General features: G+C 38.1%; 2 protein-coding genes across 11 annotated transcripts in view; one reads left to right on the forward strand and one right to left on the reverse strand.

Moving 5' to 3' along the window:
- IRAK4 (interleukin 1 receptor associated kinase 4) overlaps positions 1–14,433 on the reverse strand; it is a 29,152-nt gene extending 14,719 nt beyond the window's left edge. For 2 of the 6 annotated variants that reach the window (XM_019038989.4, XM_055358824.2), the window contains exons 1-5: positions 14,316–14,433; positions 5,015–5,184; positions 1,951–2,096; positions 954–1,136; positions 246–406 (exon numbers count right to left, since the gene is read on the reverse strand). In XM_019038989.4, coding sequence (XP_018894534.2) covers positions 246–406; positions 954–1,136; positions 1,951–2,096; positions 5,015–5,175 — 651 coding nt within the window. In that variant the 5' untranslated portion in view covers positions 5,176–5,184; positions 14,316–14,433. Of the gene's footprint in view, positions 1–245; positions 407–953; positions 1,137–1,950; positions 2,097–2,211; positions 2,279–5,014; positions 5,185–9,852; positions 10,003–12,345; positions 12,394–14,131 lie in introns of those variants that run through there. The other 4 variants (XM_019038990.4, XM_055358822.2, XM_055358823.2 and 1 more) reach the window with 4 other exon arrangements.
- Positions 14,359–20,488, forward strand: part of PUS7L (pseudouridine synthase 7 like) — a 30,886-nt gene continuing 24,756 nt past the window's right edge. Inside the window, exons 1-3 of one of the 5 annotated variants that reach the window (XM_055358818.2) lie at positions 14,522–14,602; positions 14,891–15,030; positions 18,055–18,099. In XM_055358818.2, the coding sequence (XP_055214793.1) occupies positions 14,583–14,602; positions 14,891–15,030; positions 18,055–18,099 (205 nt within the window). In that variant the 5' untranslated portion in view covers positions 14,522–14,582. Of the gene's footprint in view, positions 14,632–14,785; positions 15,031–18,054; positions 18,981–20,488 lie in introns of those variants that run through there. The other 4 variants (XM_004052987.5, XM_031001107.3, XM_055358819.2 and 1 more) reach the window with 4 other exon arrangements.

The raw sequence follows: 20,488 nt of genomic DNA on the forward strand, positions 1-20,488 counted from the left end.
TACTTTGTGAATCTCCCAAAATTGTATGTATGATCGTGTGTACACGTACATAACCACGTTTTTCTAGGGGCAGGGTCCATAGTGTTCAACAGATTTTAAAATTTTAAGAACTACTGTTTAGAATGATGTTTATTTAAAGAAAATACATACTGAAATAATGTATTTCCTAAAGATTAACTTTAAAACCTACTATAGAGCACACTATGAAGCAACTCTTTCTTTTTATTCCTGAAAATATAACTTACTGCTGCAAGCTTCTTCACTGCCACAGTTGTGTTATTTACGTAGCCTTTATATACAACTCCAAATCCTCCCTCTCCCATTTTGTTACCACCAACAGAAATGGGTCGTTCATCAAAGTTATTTGTGACATTCTTCAATTCATAAAATGAAAAACTGTGAAAACCTATAATGTCAAAATAAAAACATGCTTAAATTTTAAAAATTCGTTTTAATAATTCTAATATTTTCTCATTTGAAGATTTCACATATATGCATATATTTATGATTTTGAATTAGACAAGATGAGAGAAGATAAAACCATTTCTAAAATACAAATTATAAGTTTTTCTTGAGAATTCTGTTTGGTGATCCTACCCCCTGAACACTGTAGTCACCCACCCAAAATTCTAGTCACACATTTGAGTGGGTCTAGTCTACCTACCCAAAACTCTAGTCACATATTTTATTTTAAAAAGTGACCCTTCCAAGTTATGTAAATATTTACTTATTTTTTTTCATAGCTTCTCTGGTTGTTTGCATGTCCTATTGCCTCTAATCACTTATTAATACAATGAAGATGGTTCTTAATATATCAGGAGGAAACAACTCACAAAAGAGCTATTGCCAGTGTGCCTGTGATTGCTGCACAAACAAGAGCAAGAGCTTTCTTTTAAAGCACTGGTAGTCTTAATGACAAATCCCTAGTGGAAAGTGCTGAAAATGTTACTTACGTATATCACTAACTTCTAAACTTTTATTTTCTGGACTTGAGGAGTCAGGTGGCATATAGCTTTGTTCAAGATTCTGCACAGGTGTCATCAATGTCCTGTCTTTGTCATAGAAAGGCATCTGTTTTTGCTGAACTGTTACAGCTTCTTTAGAAGGTAGTGTATTAGCAGTTTTGGGAACAGCATCTAACAAATTAAGTAAGATACAAGTGGTTTTTCAGTAAGAAAAAGTGGTTGTGAAAAAGTTAAACTAGAAACTTGGTTCATTTAATATCATTCCAGTTTCTACAGGTTGGTCTCATATTCTCACAGCACACACAAGAAGCTGCCTAGTAAGAATCTGTAAGTTATAATGAAGATGGGTAAAGAGAGTAAGGCAGTGTTTTCAAACAGTGATCCATAAGCCACCTATATCAGAGGCACTGAAGCACCTGTTTAAGAATATAGACCTTAAACCCAATTCCAGAATTCTGATTACGTAGATTTGGAACAGACCCTAGGAAACTACATGTTTAACCAGAACCTAAGTGATTCTTATGCATGATAAAGGTTGAGAACCACTGGTGTGAAAGGCATCAAAGGAAAAAAAGAAAGCTTATAAGGGAGGCAACTAGACACTACCACATCAGAATACAATTTTTTAAAATTATGATTATAGAGTCCCATCAGGGTAGAAGTTGAAGATGAAAAAAAGGAAGAACTCAAAATTATAATTACTTTCTTACAGCCTAAGCCAGATGTATGAAGTCTTTCCTTCTAAACTTCCTGTTGGCACAAAACTATCTAACTCTTACGAAGCTTCTATCACCTTAGCAGCAGAGTCCACAGTGTCCTTTGTCTGTGCTGCTTTTTAAAGAGTTGAGGAGTGCTGAAAGAAAGGGACTCTCAAATGTAAGCTTCATCTACTATGAGAAAAAAGGAAGAGTAAGAAGAAACATTTATATTTCTGCCATTTGTCTTTCCACCCTAATTGTGGACACCCTGGTCACAATCAGTTTACCTGGGAGCAAAAGACTCGCAGGAGCAAAAAATTCATTTTGGATCAAAAGATCCACAAGATCACCAACTGTGCAATTTGTGGTGCCCCAGTCAAACAGTAATTCAGAAGTGGGACTTTTTCCAGTTTGAAGTAATGCTTCAAATCTCCTTAAAAGTAAGTAACAAAGAAACAAAATTAGTCTATTGTCTTAGTCCATTTTGTGCTGCAATAATAGAATACCACAGACAGGGTAATTTATAAACAATAGTTAATTTGGCTCACGGTTCTGGAGGCTGGGAAGTCCAAGATCGAGAGGCTGCATCTGGTTAGGGCCTTCTTGCTACATCATCTCATGGTGGAAGGGCAGAAGGGCAAAAGAGCATGCACACGTGCATGTGAAAGAGAAAAAAAAAGAGAGAGAAAGAAAAAGAAAAATAGGGCCTAACTTATCCTTTTATCAGAAACCCACTCCCTAGATAACTAACCCACTCCTGCCATGACAACATTAATCCACTCATAAGGGCAAAGCCCTCATGGCCTAACTACCCTTTAAAGGTCCCACCTCTCAACCCTGTTGCAATGGGTATTAAGTTTGGGGACACATTCAAACAATAGCATTTATAAACTGAGGTCATATGAAAATAGGTGTTGATCTCCCCTGCCCATTTTGCCCACAGCATCTCCTATAACATTAAAGAAAAGGGACAACAAGAGAACCAGCAAGAATTACAAAGAGACAGGAAAGATAGGAGGAAAAAAGATGCCAAAGATGATGATAATAATTTACTGGGTACTTACTGGATATTTACTTAGTGGGTTATAGGATGCACACACATGAGCATATTATGATTATCATATGAATTTACTAGTGAAAAAGCCAGGCTTGGAGAGGTAGAGTAACCAGCCCATAGCCACACAGCCAATATGATGTATCCAAGTTGAGGTACAAATTCAGATCTCATTTGACATAAGAGTGTATTCTTAATCTACTAGAAATATTACTTCCCACATGACTTAAGACTCTGATAGCTATATAATTTTTAATAAATGCACCTGCTTAATTAAAGAAACAGAACACACAAAAACTTAGGAAATTATTCCTTTGATCTTAACTGTAATTCAATTAAATTGAAAAAAAATCACAAAGTCGGCTTTCAACCCATTTCTTTCCATTTCTTTAAAATCAAAAATTAGTTTTGAAAAGTAACATTTAAAAATTTAACCAATATTGTTTCTTTGTTTTTCATCTAAAGATTTTATTTTAAAAAATTTCAAACTTACAGAAAAGTTGAAAAAATGATAGAATGAACAACCATTCACCTAGATTCACCAATTGAATAATTGAGAAAATTGTGCCATATCTGGGCTCTTGTGCATTCTCTCTTTCAATCTGTGTCTGTGGGTGTGTGTGTTTTAGAATACGGGCCAGATGTCTTATAGAATGGGTCTAACAGCCTAGATTTATCTGACTACTTTCTCATGATTAAATTCAGATTAAGCATTTTGGTAGAAATACTACATAGGTATAATGTGCCCTTCGCATTGTATCACATCCAGGGGTACATATTAGCATTTTGTACCATTATTATTGGTGCTAAAGTTTGATCACTTGGTGAAGGAAGTGTACTTCAGATTTCCTCATTAAAAATGTACCCTTCCCTTTCATACTTCACAAGTAATTTGTGTACAATACTTTTTCTCTATCTATTGAGGGGGTCTTGCTCTGTCACTCAGGCTGGAGTGCAGTGGCATGATCATGGCTCACTGCAGCCTTGACTTCCTGGGCTCAGGTGATCCTCCCACCTCAACCTCCCAAGTAGCTGGGACTACAGGCGTGCACTACCACATCCAGCTAATTTTTTGTAGAGATGGGGTTTTACCATGTTGTCCAGGCTGGTCTTGAACTCCTAGGCTCAAGCAATCTGCCCACCTCGGTCTCCACAAGTGTTAGGATTACAGGCATGAGCCACTGTGCTCAGCCTATAATACTTTAAAATCTTGTGCATATCCTGCTCACATGCACGAGAACAACCACCTTTCACCTTATGCTTTTAGGTTCAGTGATGAGCCTTGCATGAATCAGTTACTCATTGGTGGTTGCAAATAGGTATTTTTCTCATTCTACCATTCTTTTCACAATTATTTGCAGGTATTATTCTGTAAAGAAAAGCTTTTTCTGTCACAGGAATGAGTCTTGGAAAAAAGAAAAAAAAAGAGAAGAGCTTTATCTTCCTGCCACCACTGCCCCAATTATCTTCCATAAGTTTTTAACAGTAATATCAAAAAATTATCTTTAAACATTGGCTTAACACAGTTTAAACTTAAGCTTCTTTCAAGTAATTTAACATGTTCGCTTTTCTTATGAGGAAATATTTCCTGCAAGGGAGCCAAGGCTTTTAGGTTCTTTCCCAGATTAATGCTGAAAATAACAAATAGTCTTCTTTTCCTTTTGCTACCAAAGAAACATTTTGACATAGGTTTTAACTGCAATGACTGACAAAAATAAAATATGCATGCATATTTTACACTAAATCGAGCAGAGATGAGTAAAAAGGAAAAATTGAAATTATCTGAAGACAGCACTGAGAAATCCTGGCTAAGATTTAAGAATTCTGTGCTCAGAAGTGTACACTTGTAAGCAACAACTTTAAAACGTCAAATTGAAAAAGTCCCAAAATACATTGTTAGAGTGCGTTAGAGATTCACACACTTTGAAATTTAAGCTCTAGATTTTTACCAGACATTCTTGTAACATTCTTATTTTCCTTCAATCTGGAAATGAGAAGTGTGAGGCAGAGTGAACTTCACTTGGCTTGCCAAACAGGGAACCACAGCAAAGGTGGGAATCTTGATTCTAACCCAAAAAACTTATTTGAGAGATCACAGTATTAGCCCTATTGACATATGGGACAAAGAAGACAAAACTGCAAAAGGAACAATCAAAAAGAGGTTACCTACTACCAATGTCTCCTCCATAGTGGAGAGGTTTACTTTCTAAACTGCCACATTAGACAGTACTTATACCAATTAATCATTCCATATTGTGATGTAAGAATTTAAAAATACAAAGAATTTTATCTGTTACCTTATGTGAAACTGATTGTATCTATCATCACCAGATGGTTTTTTAATAGCTACAGCTAACTTCTTCCATCCTTCTTGAGGATCAATAAAATCTGACAGCTTCCTAATTAGTCCAACATTGAGGCAGCGCACATATGTTGATGGTGTTATGGGTTTGTTCATCTTCTATTCCTAAAATATGGAAAAATCTCATTAAAATTTTACAGTACTTTTAGAGATGACATCTGTAAGCTTATATATCACACTTTGCTATATCATATGAAATGTCAGCAACTGATTATACCATAATAAAGAAACATTCCAAAGTCAAGTCATTGATATCCTAAGATGAAATTAAAATTGTAATTCATTTGTCCAATTATCTTCTGGGTTTGCTTCCTTTTTCCACCTATTAATAGCAATAAAAATCGGAGGACTTTTTTCTAACACTGATATTTTCCAAGTAAAATTTATAGAAAGGGGCAAAAAACTTATCAGAAAAATTCTTTTTAAGAGTAATATCAACAAACTATCAGAATTAGCATATTCAGAAATCAAATCTATTAATAAAAACATTTACCTTTCAATTTAATATGTTTCTCAATTAGTACTTACTTACAATTAAAATTCATGCAACATTCTTTGGTAGAAGTAAAAAAAAAAAACGTACTGAAATGATTTGTGTAGCGTTAACAGATATGGTCCACCCACCCACTTTTCACATAGTTTGCTCTTCCTTGACCTCTGCACATTTTTTGAGTCCATGAGATCTGCCTGACCACAATTCATTTGCTACTACACCAAAACCTGTGCTTCACCGCTTCAACTACTCTCTAGACAGAATCTTTATTTCTGCAATCCCCCTTTACTTCTGCTACTCCATCCTGGAGAGCTGCAGCCAGGGATAAATCTAACAACTTTACTTGTACACCAGGGTTGCTGATGTGAATACAAATTTATGGTAACCCCCTTTCCACAGGGCCTTCAACACTGCCGTTAATCCTTCCACTTGTCTTCTCTCATAGTCATTAGTGACTATTTCATACCTTTACTTCTTTCTATGTGGATTTTATTTGTTCTGCGTGTCCCTCATTCTCAATAGGAAATGATCTTTCCTTCCAATTAAGACAAATAGACTCAGATATTCTTCTGTCAATTATTTTTGCTTCCCTATATATATTTTTAAAATACAATTTTATAGTAAATAATGTGTTCATATGGAACAACATTCTAAAACTATCAAAAAGAGTAAAAAGCGAAAAGCTTCTCTGTATCATAGGCTTCTATGTCAGTATTCACTTCTTCTCTTTGGACTTCTTTGACCACATCTAAATAGGTCTAGCTGCCCTTCACCTAACTATCTTTCGTCACTGCACAATGTATTTGTAATCATATACTTATTTGTTTACCTGTTTACTGTCTCCCATATTCAATTTTAAGATCCATGAGTTCAGGACCATGCTAATTTTATTCATGAATATACACCTAGTGACTTGCATACTGTAGATAATGGTATTGTTCAGTATTTACTTTTGGAACAACTAAATTATTTCCCAGTACAGTTTTATCATCTCTATTTTACAAAGGTGGTAAGTGAGAGATCCAGGACTTACAATTATGTCTGACTCCAAAAGTCATGCCATACAACTCTGCTTTTATAACACAATGCATTGTTCATGCCATTCTCTATTTCAGAAAGACCATTCCTTTCCTTTCATTCATGAATACATTCAGAAAATATTTATGTCAGTCTTTGTACTAACAAATGGGAGCACAGAGAAGAGAAAATCTTTGTTTCCAAGCTGTTCAGTATACCAGGGGATACAAACAGTGACAGGGAGTGATAAATGCTGCAAGAGTGTTATGGGGCCCATAAAAGGGGCATCAAGCAGAGGCAGTCTGGAATAGGGATATCAAGACAGATTTGGTTGGAGTAGGAGGTTGGAAGGATGAATGAAAGGGAATGAGGATAAGCCCAAAAGAAAATTCCAGGCAGAGGGAATAGCATGGGAAAAGGTTAGAGCTTGTGTGTCTCAGGCAAAGAGCTTGCTATGGCTGGACCACAGGATGCCTGTGATTAAGTGAGAAGAGATGAGGGTGGAAAGGTAGCAGGGCCAGATCATCATGTACCTCATGTGCTAAGACAAAGAGTTTGAACTTATAAACTAAAAGTTACAGGAGAGCCACTTTAGGATTTTTAGGAGGGATGTTAAATAATCTTATATGGTTAAGTGGATTCCTCTGGATAAAAATCAAAGGGATGTACATTGAGGCAAGAAAATTAGTTTGAAAACTTCTGCAATAATCCAGGTGAGCAGAAATGAGAGCTTAGAAAAAGTATAGGGTAGGGGAATGGAGAGGTAAAACGTCAAAACATTTAGGAGGCCAAATCAAAACAATTTCACTAGAGATGAGCGATTAGAAGAAAGGGAGATAGAATATAGTTTTTTTTTTTTTTTTTTTGGCTCATGTTAAATGTGAAATATCTACCTTTGGCACTATCTAGGAGCCTTCATACCAAGTACTTATATATGTGGTCTGGAGCTTAGGAGAGAGGTTTCAGCAAAGAATGCTCATTATGTAAGTATTCTCATATATAAGGGGTTTTCAAAGAGTTCATGGAAAATGCATATTGTACAAAAACCATGCATGGATTTCAATTTTTTTTTTTTTTTGCAAAACGTATTTCCAAAATAAACTCATACTAACTTATCATTCATGTCTAAACAGGATCTAGTTGAGACACTAAGAAGAATAAGACAGTTTGAAAAGAACCTCTACCACAGCAACATGAATTCTGCTAAAACTAAAGCAAGAACAAACACCACATTTATGGTGGAGGTTGGTTGGAAGAATCGTGAAATCACTGATGCTTTATTTATGGGGACAATGCCCCCAGAAAATCAGCAGTGTACAAATCAGTAACTCATTTTAAGGGATGAGATGATGTTGAAGATGAAGCCTGCTGCGGCAGACCATCCACATCGATTTTCGAGGAAAACATTCATCTCGTTTGTGCCCTAAATGAAGAGTACCTATAATTAACAGCAGAACCAACAGTGAACACCATAGACAACTAGTTCAGCCTATACAATTCTGACTGAAAATTAAAGTTGAGCAAACTTTCCACTTGATGGCTGCCCAAACTGTTGTACCCAGATCAGCTGCAGATGCGAGCAGAGCTTTCAATGGAAACTTTAAACAAGTGGGATGAAGATCCTAAAGCATTTCCTCAAAAAATTGTAACAGGAGATGAAACATGACTTTACGAGTATGATCCTGAAGCACAATCAAAGCAATGGCTCCCGCAAAGTGGCAGTGGTCCAATCAAAGCAAAAGCAGACAGTCAAAAGCAAGGGCATGGCCGCAGTTTTTTGGGATGCTCAAGGTATTTTGCTTGCTGACTTTCTGGAGGGAAAAAGAATGGTAACATCTGCTTATTAGAGAGGGTTTTGAGAAACAGTAGCTTTTCTAAGTGTTTCTAAACTAAAGCTTTTCTGTTACAGCTTTAGTCAAATGTTTAGCAGAAAAACACCTGGGAAAGCTTCACCACAGAGTCCTTCTCCATCACAACAATGCCCCTGCTGTTTTCTCTCATCAAACAAGGGCAATTCTGTGAGTTTCAACTGGAAATCATTAGGCATCCACCTTACAGTCCTGATTTGTCTCCTTCTGACTTCTTTTTGTTTCCCAATCTTGAAAAATCTTCATAGGGCACCCATTTTTCTTCAGTTAATAATGTAAAAAAGACTTTATTGACATGGTTAAATTCCCAGGACTCTCAGTTCTTTAGGGATGGCCCAAATGGCTGGTGTTACCGCTTACAAAAGTGTCTTGAACTTCATGGAGCTTATGTTCAGAAATAAAGTTTACAGTTTTGTTTTTGTTTTTGTTTTTGGAGTCTCGCTCTATCATCCAGGCTGTAGTGCAGTGGTGCAATTTTGGCTTACTGCAACCTCTGCCTCCCAGGTTTAAGCGATTCTCCTGCCTCAGCCTCCCAAGTAGCTGGGATTACAGGTGTGCACCACCACACCCAGCTAATTCTTGTATTTTTGGTAGAGATGGGGTTTTGCCATGTTGACCAGGCTGGTCTTGAACTCCTGACCTCAGGTGATCTGCCCACCTCGGCCTCCCAAAGTGCTGGGATTACAGGTATGAGCCATAGCGCTGAGCCAAAGTTTACATTTTTTATCTTTTAATTCAATTTTTCCACAAACTTTTTGAAATGCCCTTATACAAATTAAGAGCATATACACATATACGGTTGAAGCAACAATAAAATGAGGTTGCCTATTAGGAATGCTTAGAATGGAAAGGAATGATGTGAAAGAAGAATTTTAAAAAATACTGCTTAGTCATGAAGGCAAGAAAAAAACCAGGATGGTAGCATACCAGAGACTTCTAGAAAAGGTGGCAGGTTGGTATAAAAGACTCAGAGAGGTCAAATAGACACTGATGGATATGTTAGACTCTGAAATCAGAAGGCCATTGGTGACTTGGGAACAGCTATAGTGAAAAAGTGAGTGAATGGCAAAAACAGATTTTCCAAGAAGTCTAGTTATGAAGGGAAGGAGAAAGAGAGAGAGAGGAGTATGAGGGGAGGGAAAATGAGGGTGGAGGGGTAGGGAAAGAGAGGGAGGAGAGCATGCAAGAGAATAGCAGTTTTCAAATTTGGTCTCAGGACCTTTTACCCTCTTAAAAACTACTGTAGACCCCAGAGGGCTTTTGTTTATGTTGGTTATATCTACCAATATTTACCATAATAAATTGATGCTGAGAAACTTAAAAATTACTTATTAATTCATTTAAAATAATCATAAATATAGATGTTAGCATATATATTTTAATAAAAATAATTACCTTTTCCTCAAAAACAGAAAAGCAACATTGTTTTAAAGTTTTGCTAATCTCTTCAATATTTAACTTAATAGAAGAGAGCTGAATTCTTGTATCTGCTTCTGCACTCAACCCACTGCAGCATGTTGTCTTCGTTGATGTATATGAAGAAAATCCAGCTTCACACAGACATATAGTTATAAAGAAAGGTGTATTTTAATAGCCTTTTCACAAAGTAGTAGATATTTCTCTTTGATACTACACTAAAATTTGACAAGAAATAACTTCCTAAAGGTAAGCTGCAATGTGGAATCTGAAGCTGTATAAATTAACTTGGAACATTAAAATCCATTGCACTCTGAATGAATCTTTTAACTAAACATGATTTTGACCTTACAAATCTCCTGAAAGAACATTAGGGACTCCAACCAGACTTTTGAGAACTGTTGGTGTTAAGGATTTAAGACTTAAGCTGTTTGGCAATACAAATGGGATAATGAATAGCATATAGGGTGAAGAAATCAGCCTTGAATAGAGAGAAACCTCTTTTGAATCTAGAAAGAAGGAAGCAGAGGTTTAAATACAGATATATTTGAAGGGAGAAGAGTTCCCACATACTGTTATTTTTTCTGTGAAACAGGAAGTGAAGTCATCTAGGGCCAGGTAAAAGAATAGCCCACGTACCTTAAAGGCCACCTGGTAAATGCCTATTATTCCTTCAAGCCCAATTCAAAAGGCACTGTTAGCTTCCCCTGATTGTCATCTCTTTTGCTCCAAAATGTCACCTAGTCATTCTTCTGTTATAATAATTATTATGTTTTACTGTTTATGTGTTTGCTTTCTCTGTTAGATGGGTGCTCTCCTGAGCTAGGACCCAACCAAATTCACCTCAGCAACGACTCACAACATTTGTGTTGAATGAAAGGCTGATGATTTTTTAACTTTAATTAAGAAATTGTATCTAGGTTACCTATAGACTCTGCAGTTGCTCTCTTCAAGTTATTTTTCCTTACTAAGATTTCTCTCTACTGTAAGGTACAACATGATTGACAAAGCTAGACAAGATAGAACTGCTTAGTAGTCTTATAAATTAGAGCTAAATACAAGGAATTGAGGAAAAAACCCAGACTATATAAAGGCCAGGGATAAATTTGGTAGCTCTCCTGCACCCAGGCTTCCAGCAGAGGTGATAAGTGTAGGGATACTAGGAAAAAGAAGGCCTTCTGCAACTCCTCCACACATGTGCCCAGAAGTTCAAAATCCCAGAAATTAAAATTTTACTTTAAATGTATATTCATATACCACTCCCAACCACATACTTACAAGAACATAAGCCAAAATATTAATGTGGTTATCCCTTGGTGACGACTTTTATGATAGTTTTGTTTTCATTTTGCTTTTCTGAATTTTCAATAATGAAAACAGACTGGTTTCATTAAGTAATAATGAAAACTTAAAAAGTGTCATCTCTTTCAAACTCTTCAAGATTTACTTTAGTACACTTAGGATTAACACAGGTGGAACAGGATATGTTGCTTACAAATAAGTAAATACCTTCATGACTGTTTCCTCATACCACTAACTCTCATAGTAAAGAAAACCCATTCATATTTTCAAATAAGACAACTCAGACAAGTATAAAAGGTGGGGTGGTGATTGAGAAATATATTAAAATCAGCACCTGCTTATGGAATCCAATGCCTTCCCAAAGTACTGTGCCCAAAACAGGAGGGCAAAAGATTCTTGTCAAATGTGTTAATAAAGTTTTAAGACTGCTTCATTAGCACTTTGATCAGAGGAAAAGATTGTGCAGGGGTGGAGGGAAGATGAACTTTGAGGTTGCACAGGCCTAAGTTCTAACCAAAGCCAACTGTGACCAGAGCTAGTAAATACATTTCCCTGGACCTTGCTTTTCTTTATCTGAAAAACAGAGATAGTAATACCTAAGAATTGCTGTAAGAATTAAAATCAACACAGGCAAAGGGCCAAATCTTGTCACATAATAATAGGTGGTCAAAAAAAAGGGAGCAATTATTATTTTCTGGCAGAAATTATTCTTATATCACATTATTTTTAAAGATATGCGCAGACTGTATTTAGGTTCAATTTCCAGAACAGTAGTGAGGATCTACTGAAAGCGTACAAATAACAAGTCTGAGAAAATAGCTAAGCTTTTGAGATGGTGGCAGTCTTATTTGATCAACCATGGTAATTTTAATGTATTTATATCCTTTCTAAAATACACTATTTACTTCCATATATTCTTAGCAAAATATGCTGTATAACCATTAATCTTTATTTTTAGATACTTTAACATCATCATTATGAACAAAAGCTGGTGAGGGCTTCCAGAGCTATTAAATTAGATAGGGCTGCCTATTACAAACTGGGATATGTGCTGGTGTACCATAAATTAAACTTAACTTATCTTTCTTGAACACTGATCCAACACAACAGTAAGTAATTGAAAATGCTTTGCATATATTTAAAAAACAAAATATAATACCATTGACTCACCAAATATTTACTGAGTGTCTATTTTGTGCTAGATACTGCTCCAGGCCCCTGGAGATGAAGCATTAGGAAAATTAGAGAGAAAAAAAAAAAACAAAACCAAAACCTGAATTCATGGAGTTTATATTCTAATGGAGGAAGGAAGGCAATAAGCAAATAAATAAACTCTATAGTATGTTAGATGATGCCAAGTGAAATGAAAGAACAAAACGAAATAGAGAAAAGGTTGTAATTATAAATATGGTAGTCACAGGAAGCCTCAATAAGAAGGTGCCATTTGATTAAAGGTCAAAAAGAAGGAGAAAGCCAGCCACTGGACTATCTGTGGGAAAAGTTTGTGGACAAAACGAAATGTAAATGCAAAGATTGGAAGTGGGCCCACTAGGCAACAGCAAGGACATGGTGAGACTGCAGAGGAGGGAACAGGCAAGTAGCAGATGAGGTCAGAAAGGTAAAGGGGCCTGGTCTTCAAGGGCCTTAGAGTTTTTGTATTGACTTTGTTTATCCTCTGGATGAGATGTAGATGCTGGAAGTTTTGAGAAAAGAGACATGCTCTGAACTCATGTCTTAGAAGTATACTGGGGCTGCTGGGAATAAAGGATGTTGGAGTAAGGACAGAGAAGCAAGAAAGAAGCATTTAGGAGAGCCTACCAATAAGCCAGGTGGGACGTGCTGCAGCCTGGGACCAGGGTCGTAGCAGAGCAAGTGCAGAAGTCCTAGGATTCTGAGGTGGAGCCAATAGAAATCTATGGGCTGATGTGGAGAGTGAGAAGACAGCACCAAGGTTTTTGGCATAACCAAGTTTACCGATATTTACTGAGATAGAGAAGGCTGAGGAAGGAGCAAGTTTGGCCTGGAATATCAGAAGCTCAGTTTGGAGAGGTAGAAAGCAAACTTCAAATGAACGCTCTGCACGAGAACAGAAGAAATTTGAACTTCCCGATAGCCCTCTTCAAGGACCACTCCAAGAAAGGGAAAAGGCAGATTTTAGTATCCTCTGCTTACCAGGGGCCTTGGGCAGTTACGTTTTTGAAGCACTAATAGCGCCGTTTGTTCCCATTCTAAATGCTCAAAGTGCTTTCTCGCTTTCTCAGGGTTTGCTTTTTTTTTTTTTTTTCTTTTGAGACGGAGTCTCCCTCTGTTGCCCAGGCTGGAGTGTAGTGGCACGATCTCGGCTCACTGCAACCTCTGCCTCCTGGGTTCAAGAGATTCTCCTGCCTCAGCCCCTGGAGTAGCTGGCATTACGGGCGCCCGCCACTATGCCAGCTAAATTTTGTATCTTAGTAGAGACGGGGGTTTCACCATGTTGGCCAGGCTGGTCTCGAACTCCTGACCTCAAGCGATCCGCCCGCCTGGGCCTCCCAAAGTGCTGGGATTACAGGCATGAGCCACCGCACCTGGACAGGGTTTGCTTTTATCCCTTTGTCTCTCTCTGGCTTCCAAGCTGACAGGTACACTTTTTTCCCCCATCTGCGAATGTACTCATCTGATCCCATAAGCAGCCTCCACTTTCTAATTCCCTGGAAGCTTGGAGGCCGCAGAAACAAGCGAATTACAATCGTGTGGAGGCTCAGCGAGCTGCTGGCGCCACAGGCATCTGTCAGGTGCTGGCCTGACTTCCTGGTTCTGGGGAAAAGAGACTTCATTTCGCAGTCGGGTTCACGGAATCCAGGGCCTGAGAGGTGAGAAACTTGAGGTCCGACTGCGCCCCAGAACAGCTGGGTGACGTCCCTCCAAGCCTCAGGCTCTTCCTCAGGGCCGACGAACTTCTTGATTCCCGGGGACCTACCCAAGTCTTTCTTCTGGAGTAAGCTCTGTCCAAGGAACCCACTTCCTCTCTAACTTTTCTCACGGATGATAAAGAGATTTCCGTTCCGCAACCTACCCCAGCAACCCTGGGGCAGAGGTGCCGAGGCCTGGAAGCGGACCTCGGACGACGTTTGACCGAGGCATTAAGGCGGGGAATGCCTTACCTGCCCGGGCGCGGGCTGCTGAAGCCGGCGACAGAAGAACCAGCCGAACTAGGAAGCGCCGCGAAGGGGCGGGGCCTGCCGGGTTGGCCACGCCCCACTTCCCCGATGGGCTTCATCTTGGCGCCTCCAGGCGGCTCCACAAAGTGAGAAACTCCACGTCTTGCGTAGGGCGCGTCTTTACGTGGGCGCCTGCCCCTTTAATTACGCCCCTGTCGGAGGCTGAAACACTTAAGGCTTCCGGGCATGCGCACAGCGTTGTGCAAATGAATGCCTTCCACTGAACCGAGGTAGACCGGGTCGAGTTTCTTGCGCGATGGTGGGCTTGTGTGTGTGTGTGTGGGGGGGGTGACGAGGTTGGCATTGAGGATCCATACCCTTTGCCCCCAAAGAAAGGTGACGTGGACTAGTGTCGCGCCTTTGGACAGGCAGAGTAAGAGGAGGGAGAAGAAACAGGTAGAGCTGCTGGCCTTGTCGGGGACACCTTTGGACGTGCTGGAGGGCAACGACGCCCTAGTTTTCTGCGAAGTTAAGTAGCTTCTGCAGGACTGGGTTCAGTGTTTCTAATACCTTCTCAGGATCCCTCCTCTGCCAACGAATTCCTCAACCACGGGCCAAGCAAACTACTCCTCCGCCCACTGTCATCAGCAGTCTCTGTTGAATGGGAATACTGCACCTTCAGGCTTAACACCACGTGGGTTCCTTTGCTGTCCTCCAGGTCAGTTCCACTCTTCTACCAGGATGCTGGAATTACATTCTCCCCAAGTTTCCCTACCTGTTTCACTTGCTTAGAATGTCTGTCTTCCTCCTTTTTTCTGGGAGAAAGAAAAGATCATTATTCTTTCAGGGCCAATCCCTACAGCTATGTTCTTGACCATGCTGTTTTGTTTTTGAACTCCTCTAACTGTTACTCCATCGGATACATCTTGCTCATTTCCATCAGAATCATCTTACAATTCCAAAAGCATGTTTTGGAATTGTGTCACTTTTCTACTCAAACACTAACAGTAGCCATCCATTGACCACCCAATAGATTCTAAGTCCTTGTCAGGGCATTCAACATCTTCCATAATCTGGTACTAACTCAGCTACATTTTCCAGCACTGTAGTCTCCCTGCATTCCCATCCCCACTGCTCTGTATCTGGACTGCTTGTTTTTCTTGCACACATTGCATGTTTTGTTTGTACATTACTTGTGAGGTCTCTGCCTCATTTCTATCTCTTGAACTATGGAGGACTTAGATGGCCACTTCTTGCATTATGCCTCTCCTAATTATCTTCCACTTCATTCCTGCAGCTCTTATTTTGTACTAGTTATTTCATTTATTTAACAATAGTATTTATTGCAGACCTACCATGTGCTTGACACTGTTCAAAATGTGTGATCATCAGTAGTAAATAAGGCAGACAAGGTTACTCCTTACGTGGAGCTAACATTCTCTTTGGAGGAGATATACAATAAATAATAAAGAAAAACTTTACCTAGAACTGCTATGCAGAAAATTAAACAGGGTTTTGTGAAAGAGAATCACTTGCTGGGCACGGTGGCTCACGCCTGTAACCCCAGCACTTTGGGAGGCCGAGGCGGGTGGATCACGAGGTCAGGAGTTCAAGACCACCCTGGCCAATATGGTGAAACCCCATCTCTACTAAAAAAATACAAGAATTAGCCGGGCGTGGTGGCGCGCCCCTGTGGTCCCAGCTACTCGGGAGGCTGAGGTAGGAGAATCGCTCGAACTCGGGAGGCGGAGGTTGCAGTGAGCCGAGATCATGCCACTGCACTCCAGCCTGGGCAACAGAGTGAGACTTCGTCTCAAAAAAAAAGAGAATCACTTGCAGGTTCCTGTAGATTATTGGTCAGGAAAAACTTCTCTGAGGAAATGAATCCTAAAAGATGCAGCTATTTGATTGGGGAGGGAACAATTTAAACAACAGGAACAGTTAGCACAAAACTATTGAAGAAGGCCAGAGTAGCTGGAGTATAGTGGGTAATGGGGTAAAGGTACAAATGAGTTTGGAGAATAAGCAGGGTCCCTAATCTTAGATGTCCTTGGAAGCCAGGGTGAGTAATTTGGATTTTATTGCAAATGTGACTAGAGGGTTTTAAACTGGATTGTGATATGATTTAATTTAGCTTTTAAGACCATTCTGGCTGGTTTGTGGGCTAGTTGTAGAAGCAGGAGTTAGGGACCTTCATAATATCTAAAAGTTTTTGGAATGGAAGTATTAAAGTTGGTGTGATAAAGGACATTGGGAGTCATAAGAATCAGATGCTTAAGGTTAATGCAGTTTTTGGAGATGAGAAAGTCAAAGTTATGACCGTGACAGTGGATGACCAAGATGAAGTAGAGGTGTGAGGTTGAGGTTGAGATTGAGGACTTGAGGGTCCAAGACATTGAATGGATGATCCATATAGATGATCATGAAAATCATTTTGGATAAGAAGGTAGTGAGCCAGAGATCAGTGAATGAAGCAGAGTTGTCTGGGGATCTGAGAGAGGATGACAGCAGATGGTAAAGCCCAGTGGCAGGCTCTTCAAAAGAATTGGGGTTTTTGGAGGTAGTAGAGGAAGAAATGGCTTGCAAGGAACAGTGACAAACATAGACCAATATTTACAGCCTCCAGGTCCTAAGGTAGATGGGTGGGAAAGAAAAAATAGCCTTTACTTGAGAGGACTGAAGAAGAAGCAGCCTGAAGAAATAGCCAGATTTCAATTAGGGCAAGAAAGTGAGGGAACTGTACAGGAAATTAAGTAATTAAGGAAAGTAAATGTATCTTATATATTCCTTAGGAAATTAGGATATGGAGAATTTGTAGTGATTTCTATATGGCATGATGGAAAGGATTGAGAAGGTGTGATTTGCTAAATTGGTTCAGATTAGTAGAATACATTATAGGTGTGAGATGATGGTCCAGATGATGATAAGTTACTTGGAGAATGTGGGGGAAACACAGAACTCAGTAGTATGGGGCCCCTGGGCAATTTATCTTTCCTGCAGCTCCATATGGTATGGTAGCCATGGGTTTGTGTGAAAAGTGAGAGATCAGAGTACTATTCTCTTGCATAGTGTTTCCAGGAAGCTCTGTAAGGGTTTCTTCTGTCTGATGCCGATGATATAGTTAGAACTTTCCTCTGGGTCAACCTTGAAAGCTTCTATTTGTCCTAATGGGGGCATTAGAGAAGACCCAGGACTGACTTAATCCTACCTTGAAATATAATCAAATCACAAATTTGTATTTAGAACTTCATTTACCCATCAGTTTTCCTATTGTCTTTTTGTCACCTCTCCTGTCACTAACCACTAATAATATAAGAAAACTTAGCCACATGTTCTCTGGAATTAGCTGGAAATTTTAGGCTCCAGGAATGGAATTTGGACAAATCTTTGTTTTATAGTCCTGTGTTCTCACCTCTTCTTGTGGGCCTACAAATGATATTTTTAAGATAAAATTGACTCATTTTAATCCTGGATAATAGGTACAAATCTGGAGTGAGTGAAGATACAAGTTAACAAATCTTTAGCTATACCAGAAATAGTTTGCCTATTAATTCAGCTTGGTATAGGAGAGTCAAAGTACACAGGAAGTACATATAGTTATAAATTAAGTTAATGATACCATTTAAGAAGACTCAGAATTAAAAGAGAAACAGAATTAACTAAATCCTGCAAACCTATTCCTATTTGGTCATACATAACTTCTCTTTCTGTTAACTAACCACCTCTTTGTTTTGTTTTCTAGGCACTGTTATAGAAGAATGGAAGAAGATACAGATTATAGAATCAGGTTTAGTTCTTTGTGTTTCTTTAATGATCATGTTGGATTTCATGGCACTATAAAAAGCTCACCAAGTGACTTTATTGTTATTGAAATTGATGAACAGGGACAGTTAGTTAATAAGACCATCGATGAGCCTATTTTCAAGATTAGTGAAATACAACTTGAGCCAAATAATTTTCCCAAAAAACCAAAACTAGATCTTCAAAATCTGTCCTTTGAAGATGGAAGAGACCAAGAAGTTAATACTTTGATTAAGTACACTGATGGTGACCAAAATCATCAGTCTGGTTCAGAAAAGGAAGATACTATCGTTGATGGAACTTCCAAATGTGAAGAAAAAGCTGATGTTTTAAGCTCCTTTTTGGATGAAAAAACTCATGAGTTACTGAATAATTTTGCCTGTGATATAAGAGAGAAGTGGCTTTCTAAAACAGAGCTAATTGGACTACCTCCTGAATTCTCAATAGGCAGAATCCTTGACAAAAACCAGAGGGCTAGTTTACACAGTGCCATTAGGCAGAGATTTCCATTTTTAATAACTGTAGGAAAAAACAGTGAAATTGTTGTAAAACCAAATCTTGAGTATAAAGAACTTTGTCATTTGGTATCTGAAGAGGAAGCATTTGACTTTTTTAAATATTTGGATGCAAAGAAAGAAAATTCCAAATTTACGTTTAAACCTGATACAAACAAAGACCACAGAAAAGCTGTCCACCATTTTGTCAACAAAAAGTTTGGAAACCTTGTGGAAACCAAATCTTTTTCTGAAATGAATTGCAGTGCTGGTAATCCGAATGTGGTGGTAACAGTAAGATTTCGGGAAAAAGCACACAAACGTGGGAAAAGGCCTCTTTCTGAATGCCAAGAAGGAAAAGTTATATATACAGGTAATTTAATAAATCATCATCCATTTTCTTGGATAAGCTTAGCTAAATTTAAAATTGTGAAAATGAATTGAACAGACTTGGCTAGAGAGATTGGAAAGAATATATGATTTACCTTTAGGGAGAGGAATTGCTGATAAGCAATTTAAGCAACTCTAGGAATTCTTATTTATTCTGTTACTTACTAGAAGATGATAAAACCTTTTAAATTACACTGAATTTAAAAATTAGCCTTACTGATAACCTAGGCATTTATATTAGCCTATTCACAAATGTATAAAGTTGAAGCAGTTGGTTTGTGTTTAATAAGTTTTATTGAAGGTAAATCTTGATTTCATATTTTGGAAGTCATCTCAATTAAAATTAAGTTTTTAGAGACTAGAAGAATATATTTACTGTGCTTGGGAAAGTGAAGAGATACTCTGTAATCCAAAACAAATTATATTTCCCTTCCCAAGGTAGGGAACCTGAAAACTTGGTCCTGCTGGTCTTTAGACAAGATGTTCTGAAACTTTAGCATGCATATAATCATCAAAAGTTCTCGTTAAAACAGATTTCAGAGCCCCATTCTCAGTTTCTGATTCTGGGGCTTTCACAGATTTCCAGGCAGTGTTTTTTCCTGGTCTGCTACGTTTTGAGAATCACTGTTTTAGGGTCTGTGTTTAATTCCCATGGTGGCTGGAACTGATGAACTCTCACTGTAAAAGTCCAGCTGACTAGGTTTAATTGGCCTCAATTCTACTTGAAGGATGGGAACTGTTTCAGATGATCATATTTAATAAATTTATTTAGCAAGATATTTTAAGATAAAACCAGGAACCTAAATTTGCACAGTGACACAGAAATAGGATGGTGCCATGTAGGGACTACAGGTGCAAATGAAAAGAGTTTGGACCTTGGAACTATGTGGGTTTGATTTGATATTATGACTTTTAGTTCACAAAAAGACTTACGAAATTTTTAACATCTTTAAGATTTGATTTCACAAATGTAAAAATGGGAAGAATACCTTGGGCAAGTTACTTAATAATTCATAACTTTTGGTTGTACTTGAAAAATGGGGTAATAGGAAAGCCTGACTCACAATGATATTTGAAGGATTAAATGAAATAATGAAATTGTTTACTATGTAATAGTTACTTAATATTAGGCATATAGTAAGTGTTAACAGATATATCCATTTTGAAGGAAAAACAATACTAGCTTTACTTGTAGAAAGAGGAATTGCTGGTGAGTGATTTAAGCAGCTCTAGGAATTCTTATTTATCTTATACTACTTGAAATTCTAACAATATTAATTTGGGTTAATGAGTAAAAAAATTATAGAACTTTATATATTAGTTTAAATTCACTTTTCTAAAGTTGTGAATAGTTGGAGGCATATGTTAAAAGGAGGAATGATGGTTCAAAAAACCTTTTATTTTTAATTTTAAATTACATTAAAATATACATAACATAAAATGTACCATCTTAACCATTTTTAAGTATCAGTGGCATTGAGGACAGTCACA

Source organism: Gorilla gorilla, chromosome 10 (genome assembly GCF_029281585.2).
Source record: "Gorilla gorilla gorilla isolate KB3781 chromosome 10, NHGRI_mGorGor1-v2.1_pri, whole genome shotgun sequence".
In the NCBI taxonomy this organism is placed as follows: domain Eukaryota; kingdom Metazoa; phylum Chordata; class Mammalia; order Primates; family Hominidae; genus Gorilla; species Gorilla gorilla.